A 24,757-nucleotide genomic window follows, 5' to 3' on the forward strand; every position below is an offset into this window, starting at 1 on the left:
GACGCTGGATTGAATTGTTTTGTTGATCCTGGACCTGTCGTTATCTATTTTCTCTGTTCCCCGTATTGACGTTGGAGTTATGAAGGAATACCCAATTTTCATTGTGGGAAAATTGTCATGCAGCCATTTCAAGTCCTTCACCATTTGACAGAGAAGATCAGACACATTTGTGTTCCCCAAGTCGTTGCTGCCAACATGGAGAATTAAAATGTCTGGTATACTCCTTTGTTGGGAAACCTCACTTTTGAAATGATCGAAGACATCCCTCCAGCGCATGTTTACTTTTCCAATCCAATTTATTTTTGAATCGAGTCCAAAGTTTTCTCCGTAGCATTCATTTGCTGTTTTTTGTGCTCCGTTGATGTAATATTCTGATCCCATGATCCAGACCGTAGGCAGTTTTCTTTCTTTACCAGACTGGCATGGTGTGTCTTTCTCTTTTATCTTTTCTGATGAAGACAGATTTTGCTGGCCAGTAAAACTGGTAACATTTCCTACAGAGCTTCTTGGGAGATCCATGTTACCTGCTACAAATGGATGTTGAAGCACCTGATGAAGAGCAATACGGTTTGCAGGATCCAATAACTGCATTCTCTTGAACAGATCAATAAATTGTTCCAGTTTCATCTGTTTGGTCTCTGAACAGATTCCCGACTTCTGTTGGTGGTTTCTGAAGTCATCTGCTGAAACACAGCTGACATCTTTAAGGATCCTGTTTCTATCTTCTTTTGGTGTCCTCAGAAGCCACTGCTTTTTCAAGGTTTTGAAGTAAAAATCTTTGGTTTTGGATCCAGCATTTAAGAGATGGTCTGGAAAGCGGCCATGAGTTTTTGTTATGTTCCTGATCATCTCAAAATCACTATTGGCAGTGTAGAAAGGAGAGCCAAGGAACATCTCAGCAACAATGCAAGCAAGGGACCAGACATGGGATTTTTCAGTGGTCTCTAAACCAAGAAGTGTCTCTGGGGCCATGTACCACCTGAAATGTTGGCATGAATCCAGAGGAAGATTCTCAACTCCACTAAATTTAGTAGAAATGACCTGTTGTCTCTGGTTTCTTTTAACAACCAACTGAATTCTTTCTGGCGTCAGAATTCCATCAGCGTATTGAGGGTCCTGAAAAGCAGTTGCCACTCGACGCAGAATGGATCTGATCTGATTCAGTTTAAAAGAAGAAACTTCTTTTGTGTGAAGAAGTTTCCAAAGGGAACATTTTTCCGGTTGGTCATTTGTGATGCAATCCATTTTAGTTTAAATTTGATGAAAGGTAAAAATAGTCTGCTTGGTAAAAATACTCTGGTTCTTGAATTGAGTTTTTGAAAACGTAAAGGTTTCAAACGTGATCACTCTTTACTAAGAAAGACCAGAATAAACACTAACCTGACTCCTACCGGTATATATAGATTTTGGTCTGATGATGTAATCTGTGGTCACACCAATCGGCTCTTGTATGATGACATCACAGATATCAAAGATACCATGCTACATCATACTATTACATCATATTGATGTAATCAGCATATCATATACAGTGGTTCTCAAATGGGGGTACGTGGAGGTACTGTAGGGGGTACGTGAAGCTTTTCAAAATATCTATCTAAATCAGTGGGCTCATCCTTATAATAAACCTGAGAAAAATTATTTTGTAAAAAGTTCCATAAAATATAAATATGTGTTCATTCATTGAATTGTATATTCAGTATTTAGTTTCAATGTCCTTTGAAATAAAACTGCCCCCCCCCCCCCCCGGACACCAAGTTAGTTTGACCCACTGACGTCACGCACTCATCAACGACTAACTATGGAGGCGTGGTTAAAGCGCAGCAGCCATGCTGCTGAAAGAAGAGATGGACAAGTGAAAAAGAAAACAAAACAAGAGGCGACGAAGTCCAGAAAGTACATGGAAGAATAAGTTTTAATGGGATTTACGTCCACGAGCTCTGACCCACCCCAGGCACTGTGTTTTTTTTTGTTTTTTTTGCGGGGAGAAGTTAGCCAACGCTAGCATGAAGCCGGCACACCTCCAGCGGCATCTCACCACAAAACATAGATGTCACGTTGGGAAGGCAGAGTTCTTCAGGAGAAAGCTTTCTGATTTCAAGTCATCCCAAGCCACAATGCGAAAAGTCTCCACTACATCAGCCAAAGCCCTGGAGGCTTCTTACGCGGTGTCTTTGCTTGTTTGTTGCTAAAGCCAAACAACCGTTCACCATAGCGGAAGACCTACTGCTCCCCGCCGCTGTGAGTGGTATTGGCCGAAACTATGCTGGACAAAAAATCAGCAGATACATAAAAAACTGTGCCTCTGTCTAATGACACAGTTTGCCGCAGAATAGATATCATGGGCACAGACATTATCGAACAAGTTGTGGGGAAACTTGGCGACTCATTTTCACTGCAGCTGGATGAATCCACAGATGTGAGTGGACATGCGCAACTTGTTGCATTTAAGATACATTGACACGGACGACATCTGTGAACACGTTCTATTCTGCAAAGAAATGGAGGGGTGAACAACCAGAGAGGACATTTTGAATGTCGTTAACATGTTTATCAGCTGGAAATCCTGCAGCAGCATCTGCACAGATGCGGCTGCATCAACGACGGGCAGCACGAAAGGGCTCATAGCACGGATTAAAAAAGAAAATCCCCACATCAAGTGGACGCACTGTGTGATACACAGGGAAGCGCTAGCGTCCAAGAAAAGGAGTTTTGAACGACAGCATTAAAGTTCTAATCTTTATCAAGTCAAGGCCACTTAATGCACGTTTGTTCCGCAGCCTCTGTGGAAATACGGGAGCTGAACACACAGAACTGCTCCTGCATCCTGAAGTACGCTGGCTGTCCCGTGGATGAGTACTGAGCAGGCTGTTTGAGTTGCCAGCTGAAGTGCACACCTTCCTGACAGAGCACGGATCTCCCCATGCCACCATGTTTGAGGACACGGACTGGCTTGCAAAGCTTTGCTATAATCTGGCAGATATATTCAGGAAACTGAATGATCTGAACATGTCCCTGCAGGGCAAGGACACCAGCATCCTGAACCTGTATGACAAGGTGGGGGGTTTCCTGAAGAAAGCAGAGATGTGGAAAAGGCCATGTGATCAGGAGGATTTCACCACCGGATTTCGCTCCTACTTTACTGACATGGATGAGACATCTGTGCAGCTGGATTGGGTGAGAAACCCATTTCTCTTGTCTGAAGCAAACAGAAGCAAGCTTCCTGTCACTCGTCAGGAAAAAGTGAAGGAAGTAGCATCTGACCGTGGCCTGCAGATGAAGTGTGGTGCATCCACTCTCACACCGTTTTGGCTGTGTGTGAGGCAGGAGCACCCTGAGCTGGGACAGAAAGCTTTGGAGCAGCTGCTACCGTTTGCATCCACATATTTATGTGAGGCCTCCTTCTCAGCAATGATGCTGATCAAAACAAAGCAAAGAAACAGACTGTGCCTGGAGAAGAGCTTGATCACTGCAGTTGCCTCTTTGCCACCAAGAATGACAAAGATCCTCAGTGAGGTGCAAGCTTATATTTCTCATTGAAATGTATTGAGTACATTTTTTTCCAGTTCATAAATCACTGCCTGTTACATGCTGTTCAATTCAAGTCAAGTGTTCAATGCAAAGTGATTCACATGCAATCTTCTTCTTTTTTATCCTAAAAGAGTTAATGTGAATTATTATTTGTGAGCAAATCTTTGTTTATGAAGTTAATTTATTTTGTAAACTAAATATTATTTATTCATAATTAAGTTATAGATTTATTTCTGTGAACAGATTTTTTTATTCATGTATATTTTTTATTTTATTTATTATTAGCAGCATTTTGCATATTTGAGTTTTGACTGGTTTTATGCCTTCTGGTGGTCAACGTCTTCTGTTTTTCTTTTTTGTTTGAACATGCAATGTTTGCCATATGAATATTTTTGTCAGGTTCACTGTTTTTTGGCTTGAATAAATCTGGTAGGTAGAAAGTAGATCAATGTGAAAACAAGTCATGTTGTGAATAGTTCTGCTCTGACTGATGCCTCTCTCTATCTGAAGGAGAGGAAGTTCCTGGGCGGATCTGGTCAGATCAGCGAGGGCATGGCCAAAGAGCTGGGTGAGCGGGTGAAGCTGGAGTCACTACTGTGGAACCATGGTGATTGAGGAAGAGGGTGCTCCAATTGGACTGACACTTGATGACACAAAGCCAGATGGGACTGTGCCTGCTATTATGGGGTAGGTCAAGATTCATCAGGGGTCTGGATTGTTGACTGTAATGAGAACTGGACCGAGTCAGTGTGACGTCACCCATAGAAAATGGCTCACTTTCAGTCCCAAATAAAGTCAATTCTGTTGCCGATTTTTTTGCAAATGTTCAATCTCACCAATCAGGCGTGACCTTGTTTGAAGTCCACACCCCTGCTACCAGAAAGCAGGCTCAGGAAAATCTGTCAATCAAACATTTTGAATATTGGATGTGAGACCGCTTAGTTTTAACGAGGCATCTGATTGGTCAGTTTATCACTTGAATAAATTTCACTGCAAAAAAAAACATGTTTAACGCTTGTGCTATCCTAGGCACTTTAACATTGGGAGTTGGGTCATCTAGACCCACTAGACAGTGCTCTGAACCTTTTTTCTTCAATGATTTTTGATCTTCACTGGTGTCCATGGATTACATGAAATCTTTCCACCTTTATCCACCTTTGTCATGGTAGGGAAAAAATGTCAATGTAAAGGCCCGTACACACCGGGACGAATTGCGACGTAGTCTTTTGTATTTCCTGTGAATGAAAATTCTTATGATTATATTGATGTGGATGAAGTATTCACTCATTTGCCTTTACACACACACACATTCAGGTTCTATTGGGGTTAATGCTGCATTCACACTAGATGTTCAAGAACATGCTAAACTTAAACTTGAGTATAGCCCATGGTGTTCACGCTATAAAAGCAGAGAAGGGCTTCTTCTTCTTTTTCTACTGTTTACTAGCGCATGTCCACCGCCTACATTTTGAAGAGCAGTGTATTCCGATAAATGAAAGACTTGGTATCATAGAATTCCAGGTGGCCACAAACCGGAATGATTCATTTCTCCTTCATGATCACTTTTCCAACAGTTGGCACTTCTGTGCATTAAAAGAGATGCCATCCATGTGTCAAAATGGTTTTAGAAATGTTTGTAGCAATGTGTGAATTCAAGAGTTTTGAACGCAGAGGCCTGAGATGCGCATTCCCGTGCGCTTACATAGACTTTTCATTGGAAGTGGTTGCTTGAACACACGTTGCAGAGACCGGTGTGAACGTAGCTTAGTGTGACTTTGGTCCAGCTTCTGCTGTTGGAACAGCTTTTATTCTTCTGAGGACGTTTATGGGAATGCTTGATCTTCCAGAAGGCCAAAAATGAGCTTAGACTCTGAGAAAGTCTGGTTCTCAGCAGACCAGTCCAGTTTTTCACACTAAACTGACACCTGCATGTCTTTATGAACCCTCTTTGTGCACTGGTAGGAAGTCATGTTGGAACAGGAAGAGGTAATCTCCAACAAAGTGGGAAGCACAAATTGTTGAAATCTCCTAGTATGAGGCATCTACAGTTCTGGGCACTTCGTTCAGGATTTGCAGCACTTGGTTTTGGTCAAAACCTTCTTCCATGACATCCTCCCAGTGACATGCGGTCAGATGAGGCAAGTGAGGCTCAGCTTCACCTGTCATGATTGTGATAAACTAGAAAAAGATAAATAAATTTAAGATTATTTTCCATGCATCTGCGTTGAAGAGCAGCGCACAGACTCAAAAAATAAGGCCACGCATGTTTTTTAAAAACAACATGACAGTAAGTGGAAAATAAATTATAAATTATAAATTTTTAAATGTGTAATAAATTTTAGGCCCAAAGAATTATTTTTACGATCATTTTCACAGACAACTTTTGATAACATTAAAGCAACAGAATTTGAACTTGGAAAAATACTATAAATAGTTACTTGAGGTAGAAATGAAATGTGTGCCGAACACATCTGTATACTTTAATTTGTTTACAGTATATATGAAGAATTTATACACAAGAAGAGTGTTCTATCCATGTCTATAAAAGAAATATTCTCTGTAGGACAAAGATCTTCTTGTGTGTATCTTATATGCTGTTACCTGCTGTTGGATGAATAGTGAAATATTTAGTTCTTACAATTGTAAATCTGACTCCAGAGGAGTCAGTGCCTCACCAGCCATCAACCTTACCGCACGTCACTGCATCCTCCACAATGTTTTTGAGCTAATCTAAAGGCCACATGAAGTTAGGAGGCCTGTAGTGAATGAGAGCAGAAGGTTGGTGACCCCTATGCTAAACATCTGCTGACCTTGCTCTGTCAGTTTACTGTATGTGCTTCACCACTTGATGGCTAAGTTGCCACATAAGTGGTAAAAGCTACTGTCCAAAGTTTTTAGCCTCATCCCTACAGGGAATCATCTAAATGATGGAACTCTTAGCAGTACTTCCATCTCTCTGTGACCCAGTTTGACGACTTTCTGTCCCACTTTAGTCAGAGGAAAGAAAAAATTAAAAATTACATTTTTCTAATTGTCTTTATACAAATAAGAAAAACATAATAAAGCCCAGGGGGAGAATGATTGGATTCTCTCCATGTTGGTTTTGGACTCCGCCCACTGATCACGCCATCACCGTATCAACTCTGGGTCCCTGATTGATTGATGTGTCTTTTTCACCAAGGCTCAAATATTTGAACTCTGGATGCATTTTAACGCCCCAAACGGTTTGCATTGATCAAAATGTGCTACAGCCAGACCGCTGCACCATTCCTGACGTTCAAAACGCCCTGCAAAACCTCTTATCGGGTCTGTCCTGACTTCATATGGAAATCTTATGTCCCGTTTGGTGGGAACGCAGCCACGCGCTGGAATCCACGCAGGACACTCGTTACTCGTTTTATATATGTGTGTGGATGTGTGTGTGCACGTGTGGGCCTGCGTTTGCGCGTGCTCGTGTGTGGACACTGTATATACATACACACCTTGAAATGTTACCAAATGAAATATATTTCTTCCTCCTGTAGAGTTCTGAGGGAGCCGGTGGGGAGGTTGTTCTTCGCTGGCACAGAAACGGCCACAGAGTGGAGCGGATACATGGAGGGAGCCGTACAAGCAGGAGAGAGGGCAGCCAGAGAGGTCAGAGCCCCACAGCCAGACCCAGAGCGCACGATGCACTGTTCACACACTCCGCTCAGTAATTCATGTCTGGAAAGTTGATATGACTGTACATTATAGTAACATTTATGTTTAAAACAACAAGAGCATTTGTTTAACTATAAGACTCACATAAAAGTTCTCCAAAAAGTTGACAGTCATTAGTTTATAATTGTGCTTAATGATGATTTTATTTTTTGTTTGTAACTATAGCTCCTCCACTTTCAGTCACTCAACAGATGTTTGGTTATTAAAAGTCCCACTCCAACACTTGTAAAAGTGTTCCCAGTGGTCTTTTAATTATGGTTTTGACGTTTTTAGCCTAAATCAAAAAACCTGGGTTCTGTCCCAGACATAGTTTTTGCAGAGCAGCAGGAGTTCATCAGAAATTCACCTTTGTAGGCGGGACTATTTTCCTGTACTAACCTCGCACCCACTTCCCATCATCCATAAATATAAACACACTCCCGCTAGCTTACAGCCCCTCAACCCACAACTTAACATTACCGGTGCAACAAAAATGGTGATTAATACCAGAGTTATCCAGCCGAACAGCTTTCATCTAGATACCAGTTCGGAAAACAAAGATGTACATGGATCTATTTGTCTACGAGTGGATGCATGCAATGGAGCGGAGCAGGGAGTTTGTGAGCTGCAGATTGTCACTGCTATAATCTTTTCAAACAGCATTTTGGTGTCTGCTTCTGATTCACCAGGGTTTAAAAAGAGAAATATTCAGAAACGCAATTTTGAGCTTAATTTTCTTTATGCGTGTCCTTCATCATCAGCAAAAAAAAAACAGTTTAAAAAACACAAAAAACACCTTTTTCATTGGAGCGGGTCTTTAAAGGTATAATTATAAGAGCTTTACCAAACCGATCCAGCTTTGAAAAGTATTTTATTCATGAAAACTATTTTTGGTTTGTTGTGCTGGAGTTGTTCACATTTTTTTCTTTTTTTGATAAAGAAAAAAGTGCCTCTTTTCCTTTACAGCAGAAATATGTTGTTATTTACTTATGTTGATTAATTCCTATTTGACATGTTCAAACTACTAATCTATTAGAAAAAAAATCCTATTTTATGTTTTCAAAACACTAAATGCTCAATAGAAAAAATTCAAACTCTTTCGATGCCAATGGTTGCCTTATATGTTTATTATCGTTAAGGTTAATTTACATTGAGAAAGTATATTATCTGTATTTATTGAAAAAGTATTTATCTTTTTAACTGTAACAGCAGTAATTCAGGGATATTCACCGTGTCAGAATGTTGGGTATTTTGCTGTTGTAAAAAATGTCAAGCGTAAAGTCAGACACACTTTAGAGATAAATGTTTGATTTCTTAAAAATATCTAATGTTTTTACAGATTATGTGTGCGATGGGTAAAATCCACCAGAATCAGGTCTGGCAGCCGGAGGCTGAGAGCATGGTAAGAATGTTCACCTCAGGACTGTGGAGGCTGGTTCCTCAGCTCCTGACTGTGGTTGGCACACATCATATCATCTCTGTTTTTAAGCCACGCTAATATGTAAAAGTCCATTCATTCAATTGAATACTTTATTTTTAGTTTTACCTTTCAAAGTGCAGAAAAAGCTTCAACCTAAATTTGCTGATCTTCCCATGCAGGACGTCCCAGCACTTCCATTCCACACCACCTTCTGGGAGAGGAATTTGCCTTCAGTCGGCGGTCTGCTGAGGTTCATGGGGGTCTCCAGCTTCCTGTCTGTGGCCGCAGCAGCCGGCTTTGTGGCCTACAAGAAAGGCCTTCTGCCCCACAGTTAAACCCCCAGCATCCGTTCTCTCAGTCGTCTGTGTCTTAAGCAGACAGAGCTCCATATGAACTGTATTCTCACCCCTCTGGTGCACTATTTTGAGGCCTGAGCTACAAAGTAGTGAAAAATGTAACGTTTAGGAGGATTAGTTATTGATTTTTCATGAGAGACGCAGTTCAGCTGATGCAAACACTTCTGCAAACACTGAGGTTTCAGAGAGACGAGCAGTAGTGGGCTGAAATGACACTGAGAATTGGAGCAAATAGATCAGTCAAAAGTTAATCAACGAGTCAAATTTGGAAAGAAACGAAGGAAGAAACCTGACGGTGTAGGACAGTGGCGGTTCTACCCTGAATTACTCCCCGGGCGAGGCCCTCCTCTAGCGCCCCCCCCCCCCCCCCCCCCCCCCCATAGAGTCACTTTGTCCATTTATTGTAACTGAAAATACAGTTAGGAAATATTTAATAAACACAAACAATCTGAAATAAATATTATAAACTACAAATCACACTAATAACACACTAGAATAAATGTAACTGCAGCACTAAGAACAGAAAACACTAACTAAAACCTAACCTTTGTGGCCTTCCTGATGCAAGCTTGTCAATAACGTCATCATATGAAATCTGCTCCCCCCCTGAATGATTGATACTAACAACAGCAGGTTAGTGAGTTGCTCCTGAGACATTGGTGATCTCAGGTATGACTTGATCAACTGGAGTTTTGAAAAGCTAACAGCAGCAGAAGCAGCAGCAGCAGCAGCAGCAGCAGCAGCAGCAGCAGCAGCAGCAGCAGCAGCAGCAGCAGCATGCTACCATCACAGCTTATTTAACATTATGAACTAATATACAACAATAAAACACAACAAAAACTTTGTGTTACAGCAGAGCAGACAGACACACGAATCATAACTAATGTTACAAGTTAAGGCAGAGCAAACATTTAAGAATAAATATCTTAAAAATGACGTTATTTGCAATATTTGGGCCTACTTCAGTTTTGGTCATGATAGACCAAACAAGAGATTTTTCCTCTGCAACGTTGTTGTTGTTGGAGGGCAGATAACATTCGAATTTAGAAAACGTGCATCTAGCTATGCGATAATACCCTTTTCTTTGTCTCTTTTCTCCTCTTCTTCTCTTTTCTTTCTAAATTGGGCACCAGCTTTGACCTTTTTTCTCCATATTTCAGATGTTTTTGCATTTAGCATAAATGTCCTGACATAGGTATCAAGTCTGTCGACTAAACCAACTGTCATCTAAGTGAAGAATTTTTTTTTGTTTTCCCATTTTTTATTTGAAATAACCAAAAAAGCATGATTTTTTATACTTTTTTTATACCCGCAGCCCCCCCCCCCCCGTTCGTCAAACATTTCCAGCAGGAGCGCGTGCAGCTGCACCCAGGGGCGCCAATTCGCTACATGGCGGCGCAATTTTTATTTTTATTTTTTCATCAAGCACTGAGCCGCGGCCCGCGACCGTCGCCCCCCTGGAAGAAGATCCAGCCAGGTTTGCGCATGCGTTTTGTGCTCCGTGCTCACCTCAGCCTGCACCCTTCACCCCGCGCCCCCTCCCTTCTCCTTCTTCACCCCGCGCCCCCTCCCTTCTCCTTCTTCACCCCGCGCCCCCTCCCTTCTCCTTCTCACACACATTTGCGTCTACTTCTCAAAGACAGCAGGGAGCGCAGCTGCGGGGCGGGGGCGCCGCCAGGTTTCAGGCTGTTACAAACTCTGTGATATAAGTAAACCAATAGTGATGCATAAAGTATTTTACAAGAGCTGAGCCGCTGGCGCCGCCCCTCCGTCATTTTTCCGCCCCGGGCGATCGCCCGTATGGCCCGTGCCTAAAACCGCTACTGGTGTAGGAAGAATCGGAGAAGCCAGTTTCCATGAAATGCCAATGACATTCATATTTTTCATACATGTCCTTGTCTGATCTTGTCTTGCTGTGTATGTGTGGGCTTTGACTGTACGTATGCATTGATACTCTGCTTTGGATGTGCGTTTGTCAAAGAAGTGCACACAGTGTTGGTGTTGATGACTAGCTCTGCAGAATTGAGCTGCTTTTTGGCTTCAGACAAAAGGCTGTAAATGTTTGAGCCAACGCAGAATCATCCGTGTTTGTCCTACAGTAGCTTGTCTTACAATCACAGCAGAGGTTAAACTGAAAGGATGACATATTTGGTCAGTTTATAACCAAGTGTCAACAAATCCCATGAAAACAGTCACCACAGAAAGCATTTCCACATGAGACTGTAAGGCAGGAAGAACGCCAGCTGCTAAACACAATGCTAACTTTATTATCCTCAACTCTTTCTATTCAAGGCTGTGTTTGAATCCATGTTTGTGATTTAAGTTGCAGATTTCAAATAAACACAAAAGTCAGAAAAAAATAAAAAGTCTATCAGTGAGTTCTTCATAATAAACAACGAATGGCCTAAATTCATAGTCATTTATTACTCATTTACATTAATAAATATGCTGACATTTTGCCTTTATCTTCAAATAATTGTTTATTGAATCAATTATAGTCTTAATTAAAGATTAGGCCGAGATATTGAGATTTTGTTTTTGGGTTTAACAGCACACATTCACTTCCAGATCTTGTAGATAGCGGAAAGCTAGCAGATAACAGCAATACGCGAGATCATTTACATATTTACAGAATTCTAAATATTTGAGGACCTAATGTAAAAGCTCATAATGTACAAACAAGATCAAACTAGCCATTTATGTAAAATTTTGGCTTTCTGGATCCATTTAAGCAAAACAAACATTTTCCTGCAGAATTTGGGATGGCAATGACTTAATGATGCAGAGACTTTGCCAAAACTTAAACCATCCTCAAGGAAAAGATGTGTATTTAAAAAAATATATTAACATACTGACTGAACACACACTGGAAATATAAATAGGATCAAATCCTGTCAAAGAAAAGCCGTCATAAAGCTCATTGAAAACTTGTGTACCATAAACAAATCTTTTGTTATGTGAAGAGTAGCTAATGAAGGGACTTTCTTATGCTGTCGGAAACATGTCTGTCTTCAGTTTTCATGGGAGTTGTTTACAGGGATAAATAACAAAAATAAAAAAATTGCTGTTTAATAAGTCAAATCTTTGTTTTGATGTTAAGAAATAGTGCTTGAAAGCTAGTTTGTATGTTTGTTGTTTGATATTTGTCTTGTTGAACGCTATTCATCAGAATAAATCCCACATTTTATCTTGGTAAATTAGTATTTTGGGCTTTTTTTCCTTTTCAAATGTTTCCTCATAGCATTTTAGTTGTTTATTTTTTCTATATTAAACTTTCAAAACTTTATAAAACATGACTCTGCACAGTGATATGGCACTATACCGGGTAAGCATGTTAAAAGTGAGGCTTCACTTTTCATAAAAAGCCGTTTTAGGACAATCTGTTCTTCAACTTTTAATGATATAGTAAATGCTATTCCTAGTATATGTTCTTTTCTTTTTGTGTTATTGATTAAAAAAAAGATTTAAGCTCTTTCTTCTTACACGATGTAACTTTTATTTTGTATATAATCCTAAGTATTACTTTCCCCAGGGAAAGGGTAAAGTGGTGCAACAAAGCCTAAATTTTGCAGCAGAAAAGTCTCATCTGGCTCCTAAAGTACAGAAAAAGCCACCATCCAGCCTGCTCTTTGGTGTTAAATGTCAGCTGTTGTTGTAGAAATCTTTCTTTGTAACCGTAGAGTGATTTTGTCCGCAGATCTGTACACTGATTGTGCGTCTGTGTGTGCTCACAGAGAGAATCACGTTTTTGTCCCTGCCGCCTGTTGTTTGTGACTGTAGTGTATTTGTTGTGCCTTAATGGACATCATGGTGTTTGATCATTTTTCTCAAGTGCCTGTGTTCCGCTCACACTGTCTGCCCTTCTGTCTCTGCTGAGATAGAGCAAGTCATTAGCTTTTGAAGTGACTCGGTGAACAGGGGATGTCTGACCTCTGAGACCCCACTCACTGGTGAGTCCAGAAGTTTCCTTTCTAGATGTCCCCTCTGTTACCTGAGTTAAATCCTCTCTGTGCAACAAACTCAGGTAAAGCCAGACTTAAAAACTACTCACCAACCAGGAGTAACAGAGCTCTGACTGTTAGAGTGATCAAACTAGTCACTCCAGGTAAAGAAACCCTGGTGTTGTGTTGTGCCTGCAGTGTTTCTCCTTGTCCTGCATCTTTCTGGGTGACTTCAGCGTGTCTCTCCACAAGTTCAATATTTCCTAACTCACACTGGCTTGTCTGCTCTTTCCAGCTAACTCAAAGCCAGCTTTAGACAGCGAGTTCAGTCACTCTAGAACATCATCTCAAAAACATTACCAGAGTCTGCCCGTTCCTCTCTCTTCCCAGCACAGAGGTGCTTGTGCATACTTTTATTTTTAGTCCTTTAGATTATTGTAATGCCCTGCTCTCTGGTTTATCCAAAAAGTCTATTTCAAATCTACAGCTACTGCAGAACTCAGCGGCACGAGTTCAGACGAGGACCAGAGGGCGGGAACACATTACACCGGTTGTAACCCTTGTGCTATCCTAGGCACTTTAACACTGGGAGTTGGGTCATCTAGACCCACTAGACCAGGGGTGGCAAACAAGTTTGACACCAAGAAACAAATTTTTTCACTGTGAGAGTTAAAGCGATTCTGTAGCATAAATAAAAAGCAAAGTCAAAACTAGAAATGCTTTTTCATTTTCAAAATGAAGCTGCATTTTTTGACTCAAAAATAAAATGAAAAATTAAAAATAAAATAAAATAACATTTTAATTGTCAAATTAGACATTTCTAAATGAATTTTGCTACACATTTACCAGATAACATTTTGAAAATGAAATGTCAAATACCATTTTCATTTTAATTTTAATTAAGTGACAGAATAAGCTGTGTTGAGGAAGGAAATGAAAAAGCATTTTGGTGGATTACTTTTTTATTTTATTTTTGAGTCAAAAAATGCAGCTTCATTTTGAAAATGAAAAAGCATTTCTAGTTTTGACTTTGCTTTTTATTTATGCGACAGAATCGCTTCCATACCAGGACTCCCTCGAAAAACAGATTCTCAATCTCAATGGGACAATTCCTGGGTAAATAAAGGTTACACACCACACCGACCTGCCAAGACGTACACACACACAAACACGTATTATTTTCCATAACACATAACACATTGAATACATTACATTTCAGTTGTGTGCAACTTAAATTTAATTTTACTTTTATTAGATTATCTTGCTTTTATATGTTTTTTTATTTAAAATTGAATGACTAACTTTTTGCATCAAAAGCAAATAATTTATTAAATGTTAATACATTGAAAAGACTCATTTCATCCTTCAACGTAGTTAGCAAACAAGTGCTAAGTTACCATTAAACTGGCTGCGTTATTTGAGCCCCGCCCCCCCCCCCAATCCATATTGAGAGCACATTAACTTAAGCACACACACAAACAGTCAAACGGCATGCAAGTCACTTCTGCTCATTCCTCCCTGGCTTATTGTTTTACACTTAATTCCCCACTTCCCATGAGTCTTAGGGGCTGTAGGCGGGGTTAACGCCTAGGCCAGTTGTAGCCTCTCTGATCGGTTCCTTTACGTGAGTGTTGGTCAGAATGGACCGATGCCTTGATTTCACGTGTTTTAAGGTAATAAACAGGGACTCACAGACATATATTGAGGAGAACATCGACAGCAGCTTGAGAGCAGCTCTTTTACACACGGGTATTTCTCCGTTCTCCAAAACGTAACAGGGCCTTTTTTCCAAAGAGATTTCAGCGCATTCATCTCCAGTTCGCTCGCTGCCTCATCAGTTACAAGCGGGGATGTCAGGCAGTCAGTCTCTGTATTACAGGATCCATGAGAAAAGGGATCTGCGGTTGTTTCTGTCCAGTTGCGCAAGCAGTGTCACGTTCTGCGCTGTATTCATTCTGATTTCAGCTTTCTGCTGGGAGCTCCGCAAAAAAGTAAAGTGGCATGATGGCCGTTTTGAATATGCACTTTGAAAAGCTTCAACTTGTTAATAAAGGAGACAATTTGTGTCAGATCAGGAAGAGTTTTTCATTTTCTCCAGCATATTTTTTGTTCTTTTCTGCCATGAACTATGTCACTGCTCCCAAAAGCTCATAATGATAAACATAGTGACGCCATTCTGTTAAGTAAAAAAAGTAAAGAATCTTCCCGTTCTTCCAGAAACGTCCTGTGTTTATCTTTAAACTCTGAATTTCACCATTTTGACCATGAGGGTAACAGTCTGCACGCACATCATATGTTTAGTTATTTTTTACGGCATTGGGCGTAACCTGCGCAAATGATTGGCGATCACTTATGTGTCGGGAGCAGCATCAAACATTCGCACTGCCAAATAACTTTTAGTATTATTTATTATTTCTTTTTAATACCCTCTGATGGTTTGAGTGTGGTTTAAGAGGGAAAAAATTATGAAATGAGGCACAGTATATAGAAAATATGATGAGACGCAAAGAGCCGCATGCTTATTGGCCAAGAGCCACATGCGGCTTTAATGATTTGTGAACCTCACTGGTGTCCATGGATTAAATGAAATCTTTCCACCTTTATCCACCTTTGTCATGGTAGGGAGAACACGTCTATGTAAGGGTGGGGTCATCTAAGATAGCGCAAGGGTTAAAGTCGCTGCATTGGCTCCTTGTGCGTTTCAGGATTGATTTTAAAATACTTTTAATGGTTTATATATGTTTTATGGTCTTGGGCCTTCTTATTCAGATGATATATTATTTTAAAATATGAGCCCTTGCGGACCCTGAGGTCCTCCAGTGCTGGCCTCTTAGTTGTTCCTAAGGTGAGGACCAAAACTTATGGTGAGGCGCAGTACTGCCATTACGGTCATAGCCTGTGGAACAGCATGCCAGGGAGCCTCAGGGGCGCAGAGACTGTAGAGGTTTTTAAGAAGAGGTTCAAGATCTACCTTTTTAATTTAGCTTTTACTTGATTTTAACTGCCAATTTATTCTACTAGTTTAGTATACGCTATGTTATGTATTGAATTTCATTTTATGCATCTTAATCTCAATTTTATGTTTTTATATACATCTTGTGTCTTTAATTTTAGTATCTTATTATGATTTTAGCCCCAGTGTTTGTGGGGATCTTTTCCTCCAGGGCTCGCCGGTTTGGTCGGTGGTTGTTGTCGTGGTCGTCGCCCTTGCTGGAGCAGCTGAAGTCTAACTTTGCAGCTTCACGGCTGTGAAGTGGACCCCGTTGTTGTCCCAGTCTGGGTGGGCTCTGTGGTGATGCTCCCATGGTCAAGCTGGCTCTTGGTATGAAGAGACTCCCATATACTGTTTGCTCAAAGCAGAGCCAAGCCTTACTTGTTTGTTTCTTTATTTATTTATTTTTAATTGAGTTTTACAGTTACATAGTCATTATTCTTTGTACATGGGGGCCATGGGTCATATGTTTTAGCAGAGGGGAGTGGGAAGGATGAAGGGTGGGTTGGGTTTTTACTCTAATATTGTGTGTTTTCTGTTTTTAATGTTGAAGCGCTTGGAGCTGCACAAATGCATGAGAAGCGCTATTTTATAAATAAAGTTTAATTTGATTTGATTTGATTTGATTGTATATCGGGTAACTCAAGATATTTATAAAAGCTTTAGTATTTGAAAACTCTTATCCAGTTTCCTTTTTTTAGTTTTTTTTTTGTCTTAACCCTTGTACTATCTTAGATGACCCCACCCTTACACTGACGTGTTCTCCCTACCATGACAAAGGTGGATAAAGGTGGAAAGATTTCATGTAATCCATGGACACTAGTAAGGTTCTCAAATCATTGAAGAAAAAAAGGTTCAGAGCACTGTCTAGTGGGTCTAGATCAGTGGTCCCCAACCCCACCGGTCCGCGGGTCATTTGGTACCGGGCCGCACAGAAATAATAAATAACATACTTTACTTCCGGTTCATTTATATCGGAATCTGAAAGCAGTTTTATTTTGAAAAATTGCCCGATTCTCTGTCACATCTGTCTATGTCACCAGTAACGCCTATCAACCTATCACGCTCTTCTCAGTCACGTGATAGGTTACCGGTAAAATAAAACCCAGGAACTACAAAAATGAGTAAAAAACAAACGTCTTTGGAAAGTTTCTGTCACGGTGGTGGGGCTCGAGAGCCGGATGGACCCAGAATGCAGAGGCAGGAGGCACAAAGTTCCGGGGCAAGGGGGTTTAATGGCCAACAAACAAAAAGCGCTGCAGAGCAGGATGACAAAGGAAACAAAAACTTACTTGGCGTGGCATGAAACATGGACGAGGAACATGGCATGAACACCATAACAGGGGTAACTAATGGACCAACACAGGAGGAAGGCAGAGACAAGACTTATATACAGACAGGGCAGACAAGACACAGGTGGACACGATCAGGGCTGATGGGGACCAAAGGAAGTAAAACTCAAGAAAACAGACAAGACAGGAGACTTTCAAAATAAAACAGGAAACAGAAAACAAGACAGAACAAGGACCAAAAGCAAGACAACAAGTTCAAATCATGACAGTTTCTTTGCCAGGGGTTAAAGGCCCAGCCAGGAGACAGAAGAGGGACCTTCAACTTCCAAAAAAAGAAAGCTACATTTAATAGACAGTACTTCTTTTTTGCACCATGAGTGTGGGAAGGGGAGAGGATGATGACTCCTGTGCCATGTTGTATCCATGCGTGTCAAAATTAAAGCTTGGGGTTTGTGTTGTCACGTTACTGTTCCTCTTTCTGTGTGGCGTTGCTACAGTAATCCTCCGTCAACATCTTGAAGACCGGTCCGTTAAATTAAAAAAGGTGCAATCTCTCCCTTGGCCCTGGAACTCCCCCTAGCTCTTTCCCCCCTCCCAGAGTCTGCGCCCCATTGTCATCAGAGGGCTGAAAAAGCTCATCAGTCTTCTTTCTCTTTCGGCTTTTCCCATCAGGGGTCGCCACAGCGAATCATCGTCCTCCACCTCACTCTATCATGGACGTCTTCTATCCTAACATTAGCCAACTTCATGTCCTCTGTTAAGACATCCATGTATCTCCTCTTTGGCCGTCCTCTTGCCCTCCTGCCAGGCAGCTCCATCTCCAACATCCTTCTACCAATATATCCACTATCCCTCCTCTGAACATGTCCAAACCATCTCAGTCTGGCTTCTCTGACTTTGTCCCTAACACAGGCAACGTGAGCCGTCCCTCTGATGTACTCGTTCCTTATCCTGTCTAACCTGGTCACTCCTAAGGAGAACCTCAACATCTTCATCTCCGCTACCTCCATCTCAGCCTCTTGTCTCTGTCTCACTGCTACCGTCTCTAACCCATAGAGCAGAGCTGGTCTCACCACTGTCTTGTACGCCTTTCCTTTGAGTCTTGCTGGCACTCTTCTGTCACACAACACTCCTGACACTTTCCTCCAACCGCTCCAACCTGCCTGCACTCGCCTCTTCACCTCTTTTCCACACTCCCCATCACACTGAACTGTTGACCCCAAGTACTTAAACTCCTGCACCTTCTTCACCTCAGCCCCCTGTAACCTAACGCTTCTACCTTGATCCCTCTCGTTCAGACACATGTATTCTGTCTTACTATGACTGACCTTCATGCCTCTTCTTTCCAGAGCAAACCTCCACCTCTCTAGCTGTTCCTCCACCTGCTCTCTACTCTCACTGCAAATTACAATGTCATCTGCAAACATCATTGTCCAGGGAGATTCCTGTCTTACCTCGTCTGTCAGCCTGTCCATCAGCATAGCAAACAAAAAAGGACTCAAAGCTGATCCTTGGTGTAGTCCCACCTCCACCTTGAACTCCTCTGTCTGACCTACAGCACATCTCACCACCGTCATACTTCTCTCATACATGTCCTGAACTACTCTGACATACTTCTCTGCCACTCCAGACAATCTCATACAGTACCACAGCTCCTCCCTCGGCACCCTGTCATACGCCTTCTCTAAATCTACGAACACACAATGCAGCTCCTTCTGACCATCTCTGTACTTTTCCATCAACATTCTCAAAGCAAAAATGGCATCAGTGGTGCTCTTACGGGGCATGAAACCATACTGCTGCTCACAAATCTCCACCTTCTTCCTAAGCCTGGCTTCCACTACTCTTTCCCACAGCTTCATTGTGTGGCTCATCAACTTTATTCCTCTATAGTTGCTGCAGTTCTGCGTGTCACCCTTGTTCTTAAAGATCGGAACCAGAACGCTTCTCCTCCATTCCTCGGGCATCTTCTCACTCTCTAAAATCCTATTGAACAACCTTGTTAGAAATTCCACTGCTGTCTCTCCTAAGCACTTCCATACCTCCACAGGTAGGTCATCAGGACCAACGGCCTTTCCGCTCTTCATCCTTTTCAGAGCCTTCCTAACCTCATCCTTTCCAATCTCTGCTACTTCCTGCTCCACAACAACCACATCTTCCTCCCTTCTTTCCCTGTCATTTTCCACGTTCATCAGCTCCTCAAAATACTCCTTCCATCTTTTCTGTACACTCTCCTGGGTTGTTAGCACCTTTCCATCTCTGTCCTTTATCACTCTTACCTGTTGCACGTCCTTCCCATCTCTGTCTCTCTGTCTGGCTAGTCTGTACAAGTCCTTCTCTCCTTCCTTTGTGTCTAACCTGTCATATAGCTCATCATAAGCTTTCTGTTTGGCCTTTGCCACCTCTCTCTTCACTCTACGCTGCGCTTCCTTGTACTCCTGTCTACCTTCCTCAGTCCTTTCTACATCCCACTTCTTTTTAGCCAACCTCTTCCTCTGGACGCATTCCTGTACTTCCTCATTCCACCACCAAGTCTCTTTACCGTCTTTCCTCTTTCCAGATGACACACCAAGCACCTTCCTACCTGTTTCCCTGATAATCTCTGCTGTAGTTTCCCAGTCCTCTGGAAGCTCATCCTGACCACCCAGGACCTGTCTCAACTTCTGCCTAAATTCCTCACAAGTTTCTTCATTCTGTAGCTTCCACCACTTGGTCTTCTTTTCTGTTTTCCCTCTCTTCTTCTTCCTGACCTCCAGAGTCATCTTACACACCACCATGCGGTGCTGTCTGGCTACACTCTCTCCTACTACCACTTTGCAGTCATTAACCTCTCTCAAATGACCTCGTCTGCATAGGATGTAGTCCACCTGAGTACTCCTACCTCCACTTCTGTATGTCACTCTATGTTCCTCTCTCTTCTGGAAGTAAGTGTTGACTACAGCCATTTCCATCCTCTTCGCAAAGTCCACCACCATCTGTCCTTCCAGATTCCTTTCCTTCACACCAAACCTGCCCATCACCTCCTCATCACCTCTGTTGCCCTCACCAACATGCCCATTAAAGTCTGCTCCAATAACAACTCTCTCTCCTCTGGGAAAACTCTCTATGACCTCATCCAACTCACTCCAGAATCTCTCCTTCACTTCTAACTCACAGCCAACCTGTGGCGCATACCCACTGACTACATTCACCATCACCCCTTCAATTTCTAACTTTAGGCTCATCATCCTGTCTGAGACTCTTTTCACCTCTAGAACACTGTTTACAAACTCCCCCTTCAGAATCACTCCTACCCCGTTTCTCTTCCTATCAACACCATGATAGAACAGTTTGTATCCTCCTCCAATACTACGTGCCTTGCTGCCCTTCCACCTTGTCTCCTGCACACACAGTACATCTACCTTCCTTCTCTCCATCATGTCTGCCAGCTCTCTGCCTTTCCCTGTCATTGTGCCAACGTTAAGAGTCCCTATTCTCAAACCTATGTTCCTGCCTTTTCCCTTCTCTCTCTGGCCACGGACCCTTCTGCCTCCCCTCTTTCTTCCACCAACAGTAGTCAAATTTCCACCGACACCCTGTAGGTTAACAGCATCGGTGGCGGTCGTTGTTAACCCGGGCCTCGACCGATCCGGTATGTCTAAAGTGGTGTGGATGATTCGCATAGTTATTTTGGCAATTTTTACGCCGGATGCCCTTCCTGACGCAACCCTCTCTATTTATCCGGGCTTGGGACCGGCACAGAGGCAACTGGCTTGCAACCCCTGTGGCTAGATTGAAAAAGCTCATCAGTAAGAACTTGAAAATCCTCCGAGGAGCTGTTCTCAGGTCAGTCCAGCCTTTCCACTTCATAAACAGCTCCCACTGCAGTCAGGTTCATCAGTAACCCCTCTAACACCCCCACCCCCAACACCCACAATCCCACTTGCTGTGTATCTGTGCTCTTCTTTTCTCTAACACCTAATTGTAAATCTGACTCCAGAGGAGTCAGTGCCTCACCAGCCATCAACCTCACCGCACTTCAATGCCCCCCAACCCCCGTGGTCCGCAGTCATAAAAGGGTGGGAAGTTTTTTGCTACGTCTGGCGGTTTTTCAGATGACTTTTGGGCTGGAAAACTGACACTATCTGGCAACACTGTTTGGAACCATCATAATACAAACCAATGCAACAAATTGAGAAAAAAGAATACATTTACATGACATACATGTCCTATTGCTATATTAACCCCACCCTTACATTGACGTGTTCTCCCTACCATGACAAAGGTGGATAAAGGTGGAAAGATTTCATGTACCGGTAATCCTTGGACACCAGTGAAGATCACAAATCATTGAAGAAAAAAGGTTCAGAGCACTGTCTAGTGGGTCTACATGACCCAACTCTCAATGTTAAAGTGCCTAGGATAGCACAAGGGTTAATCAATTCCTAAACTATTCTTTATCAACATAGATAATCTTTAAAACTTTAGAATAATCTTTTTTGGAAGACTATTTACTTTGATTTTTCATGTCAAAGTCAAATAATTTTCAAGGACACTGCAGGGAGTTGAACCCCGTCTAGCTGAAGCCAGAGTACCATCTACCAGTGCCTTTGTTTTTTTGACTCACTATGGAAGGCAAAGCAAAACCTGCAGTCCAACCGGTATGCGACTTTAAATGATCGAATACATTTGGAATAATTGTTAGTCTATTAACTTTAAAAACTATCACACATAACCTGTTTTTGTATCACATGCTTGTTAAAATACTTATAAAACAAATCTACAGTGTTTGTACATCTTACAAAAAAATGTATTCAAATAGTTCATGGAGTGGATTATGGGACACATACAAATGTATTGTTTTTAAAGTTGGGTTTATTGAAATTATGGGAACTAGTGAAACTGTAAACAGCACTTATCGTGTATAAAGCCAGAAGCAACTTACTTCCAATAAACATACAGCAAATGTTCAGAGTCAGAGACGGGAGTTACGATCTAAGAAACCAACTGAATTTCAAAAAGCAGTGCATTTGTACTAAAAAACAAAATGTGTTTATAAAATTGTGGTGTGGATTTATGGAACGGATTGGATGAACCGATAATAAGAACGGATTGGTTGTAAAAAAAAGTAATGGGATCAGACAAGATTTCTCTTCAACCCGCTCCTTTTCAAGCCCACTTTATTGCTTTCTATGTCTATTTTAAACTACTGTGTTAACTTTTTCATTTGTGTTTGAAATAAGGAAACTGAATCTGAAAATACAGTAAAAGAAACCAAAGGTTTCACAAAAAAATGTACATTTACAAGGAAAGAGGATATTTTCAAAGGACGGCCTAAGAATTGAGTGTGTGTGGGGGGGGGGGGGGGACCAGAGTCCCTGGTGAAAACCCCCTAAAATTTTTTTTTTTTTTTCAAAGTAAAGGTTTTAAAGAAAAGAATAAAAGAAAACTTAAGAATTTACAAAGCATGGGGGGTAACCAGAGTACCTGGAGAAAACCCCCAAAAGTTTTTTTTTTTTCAAAGTAAAGGTTTTACAGAAAAGAATAAAAGAAAACCTAAGAATTTACAAAGCATGGGGGGGTAACCAGAGTCCCTGGAGAAAACCCCCCAAAGTTTTTTTTTTTTCAAAGTAAAGGTTTTAAAGAAAAGAATAAAAGAAAACCTAAGAATTTATAAAGCATGGGGGGGTAACCAGAGTACCTGGAGAAAACCCCCCAAAGTTTGTTTTTTTTTAAGTAAAGGTTTTAAAGAAAAAGAATAAAAGAAAACCTAAGAATTTACAAATCATGGGGGGGTAACCAGAGTACCTGGAGAAATCCCCCCAAAGTTTTTTTTTTTCAAATTAAATTTTTAAAAAAAGAATAAAAGAAAACCTAAGAATTTACAAAGCATGGGGGGTAACCGGAGATCCTGGTAAAAAAAACCTAAAGATTTTTAATTTATTTTTATTTTTTTCCAAAGTAAAGGTTTTACAGAAAAGAAAAAAAGAAAACCTAAGAATTTACAAAGCATGGGGGGTAACCAGAGTACCTGGAGAAAACCCCCCAAAGTATTTTGTGTGTGTGTGTGTGTTTTTTGTTTTTTTTTACAAAGTGAAGGTTTTACAGAAAAAAGGAATTTACAGATGTACAAAGAGTGTGTCTAGGGGGAGGGCAGAGTTCATGAACACCCCCCCCCCCCAAAAAAAACCCCTTGTCTTTTTCCAGATTAAAATATTTACACAAAACAATAACATAAATAAAAATTTAAGAATTTACAAAGTATGTGTGTGGGGGACAACTCCCAATTTTTATTTTTCACACAAGACAAAAATTTCACAGAATAGAATAAAAAAAAGTTATGAACCTATAAACTTAAACTAACTATTTCTTTTTTTTTTACTATACAAAAGACAATTAAGTCACTTCCAGAATCCCCATTAAACTAAAGTGTTACAAGAAAACCCAAACATTGTGAAGCTAAAGCATAGGTCTTTTTTAATCCAAACAAACAGGTCCTTACGATAAAGAAATAATAACCCACACGAAAAAAAATCAGATTACATAAACTCATCATCTAATCTCCTGTGATCATTTGGTTCACCCAATTTAGAAAATCCCTCTCACTAAAATCATCAAGAAAAGAAGTGATCAAGTCTGGTTGTTCTTCTGGGAGTAATGTCTTGATGGCAGTCCAAATGTTATTTAAAAATACTTGACTCCCTCTTTTGGTTAAATTTACTCCATCAGGTAGATAGATGTTCTGTTCAGCTGGAACCATATTTTCATGTTCAACCACCACATCAAACAGGTCAGTATACTCCTTGATCATTTTGTTGACAGAGGTCCGGAGTTTATTCATATGAGCAGGATTTCCAAATCTCCAATGTCTTCTTGGGATGATGAGGGATAAAGCTACATTCATTTGAGGATACTTTTCTTTTAGAACCCTCAGGTCTTCTGCCATCTGACTTGCAATCACCGCTGGAGGAATTGTTCCTAATTCCTCACCTTCAGTATGAATGACCAAAACTTCAGGGGGACCACTTTCCTTAGAGATTGTTTGATGGACTGCTTTAACAATGTCCTTCCAGGCCGAGTGTTTACTTCCAATCCACTTAACATTGGAGTTGGAATGAAGGCTTTTTCCAAAGGACTCATCAACCGCTGCATGCTTTGCATTGGAAATGTATTGTGAGCCAACGATCCAGACATCAGGTGCTCCTATTAAATGATGTGTTTGGGTTGTTGGTGAGCTGTCCGATGTAATGCTACATGTGTCCTCTTCCACCTCCTCAGGTTGGATCACAGTTTCTGGTGAACTGGCAAAAGGACTTTCAAAACCCAGTTCATCCTCAGAGACATTTTCATAGATTAGCTTGATCTTTTTTACTGGGGAAGGGGGTTCCTCTGAACTTCTTTTTCTCTTCAGTAAAGGCTTTTTCTTGTTAGGCCAGTGTTCATCCTCAGGTGGTGACTGTGCATTTTCTGTTGTGAATTTCAGACAAATCTTTCTTATTATCTTTGGTGCAGGTAAGTAGCTTTCTGAGTCTGATTCTGAAATGTGTTTCCTTTTCAGATTACAC

At 41.2% G+C, this 24,757-nt stretch overlaps 1 protein-coding gene across 3 annotated transcripts; it reads left to right on the forward strand.

The window, feature by feature from the left end:
* The first annotated feature begins 3,001 nt into the window (after positions 1-3,001).
* On the forward strand, positions 3,002-9,133 carry LOC144988705 (amine oxidase [flavin-containing]-like). Of its 3 annotated transcripts, none has more exons than XM_078939505.1 (5): positions 3,041-3,177; positions 4,042-4,218; positions 7,056-7,167; positions 8,552-8,614; positions 8,812-9,133. In XM_078939505.1, the coding sequence occupies exons 2-5, from the start codon at positions 4,136-4,138 to the stop codon at positions 8,965-8,967; spliced, it is 414 nt and encodes a 137-aa protein (XP_078795631.1). In that variant the 5' UTR covers positions 3,041-3,177; positions 4,042-4,135; the 3' UTR covers positions 8,968-9,133. The 3 variants fall into 3 exon arrangements, with proteins under 3 accessions (XP_078795632.1, XP_078795631.1, XP_078795630.1); XM_078939504.1 differs by lacking the exon at positions 3,041-3,177 and adding an exon at positions 3,307-3,516; XM_078939506.1 differs by lacking the exon at positions 4,042-4,218 and having other exon boundaries at positions 3,002-3,177.
* The last annotated feature ends 15,624 nt before the right edge of the window (positions 9,134-24,757 follow it).

Source organism: Oryzias latipes, chromosome 21 (assembly GCF_053564925.1).
Source record: "Oryzias latipes strain Hd-rR chromosome 21, Olatipes_Hd-rR_3.1".
Lineage (NCBI taxonomy): Eukaryota > Metazoa > Chordata > Actinopteri > Beloniformes > Adrianichthyidae > Oryzias > Oryzias latipes.

Coding starts and splice junctions, on each gene's coding strand:
- LOC144988705 (XM_078939505.1), top strand. CDS start 4,136: ATGGTGATTGAGGAAGAGGGTGCTCCAATTGGACTGACACTTGATGAC. Junction 4,219..7,055: donor ACTGTGCCTGCTATTATGGG/GTAGGTCAAGAT, acceptor TTCCTCCTGTAG/AGTTCTGAGGGAGCCGGTGG. Junction 7,168..8,551: donor GAGAGAGGGCAGCCAGAGAG/GTCAGAGCCCCA, acceptor ATGTTTTTACAG/ATTATGTGTGCGATGGGTAA.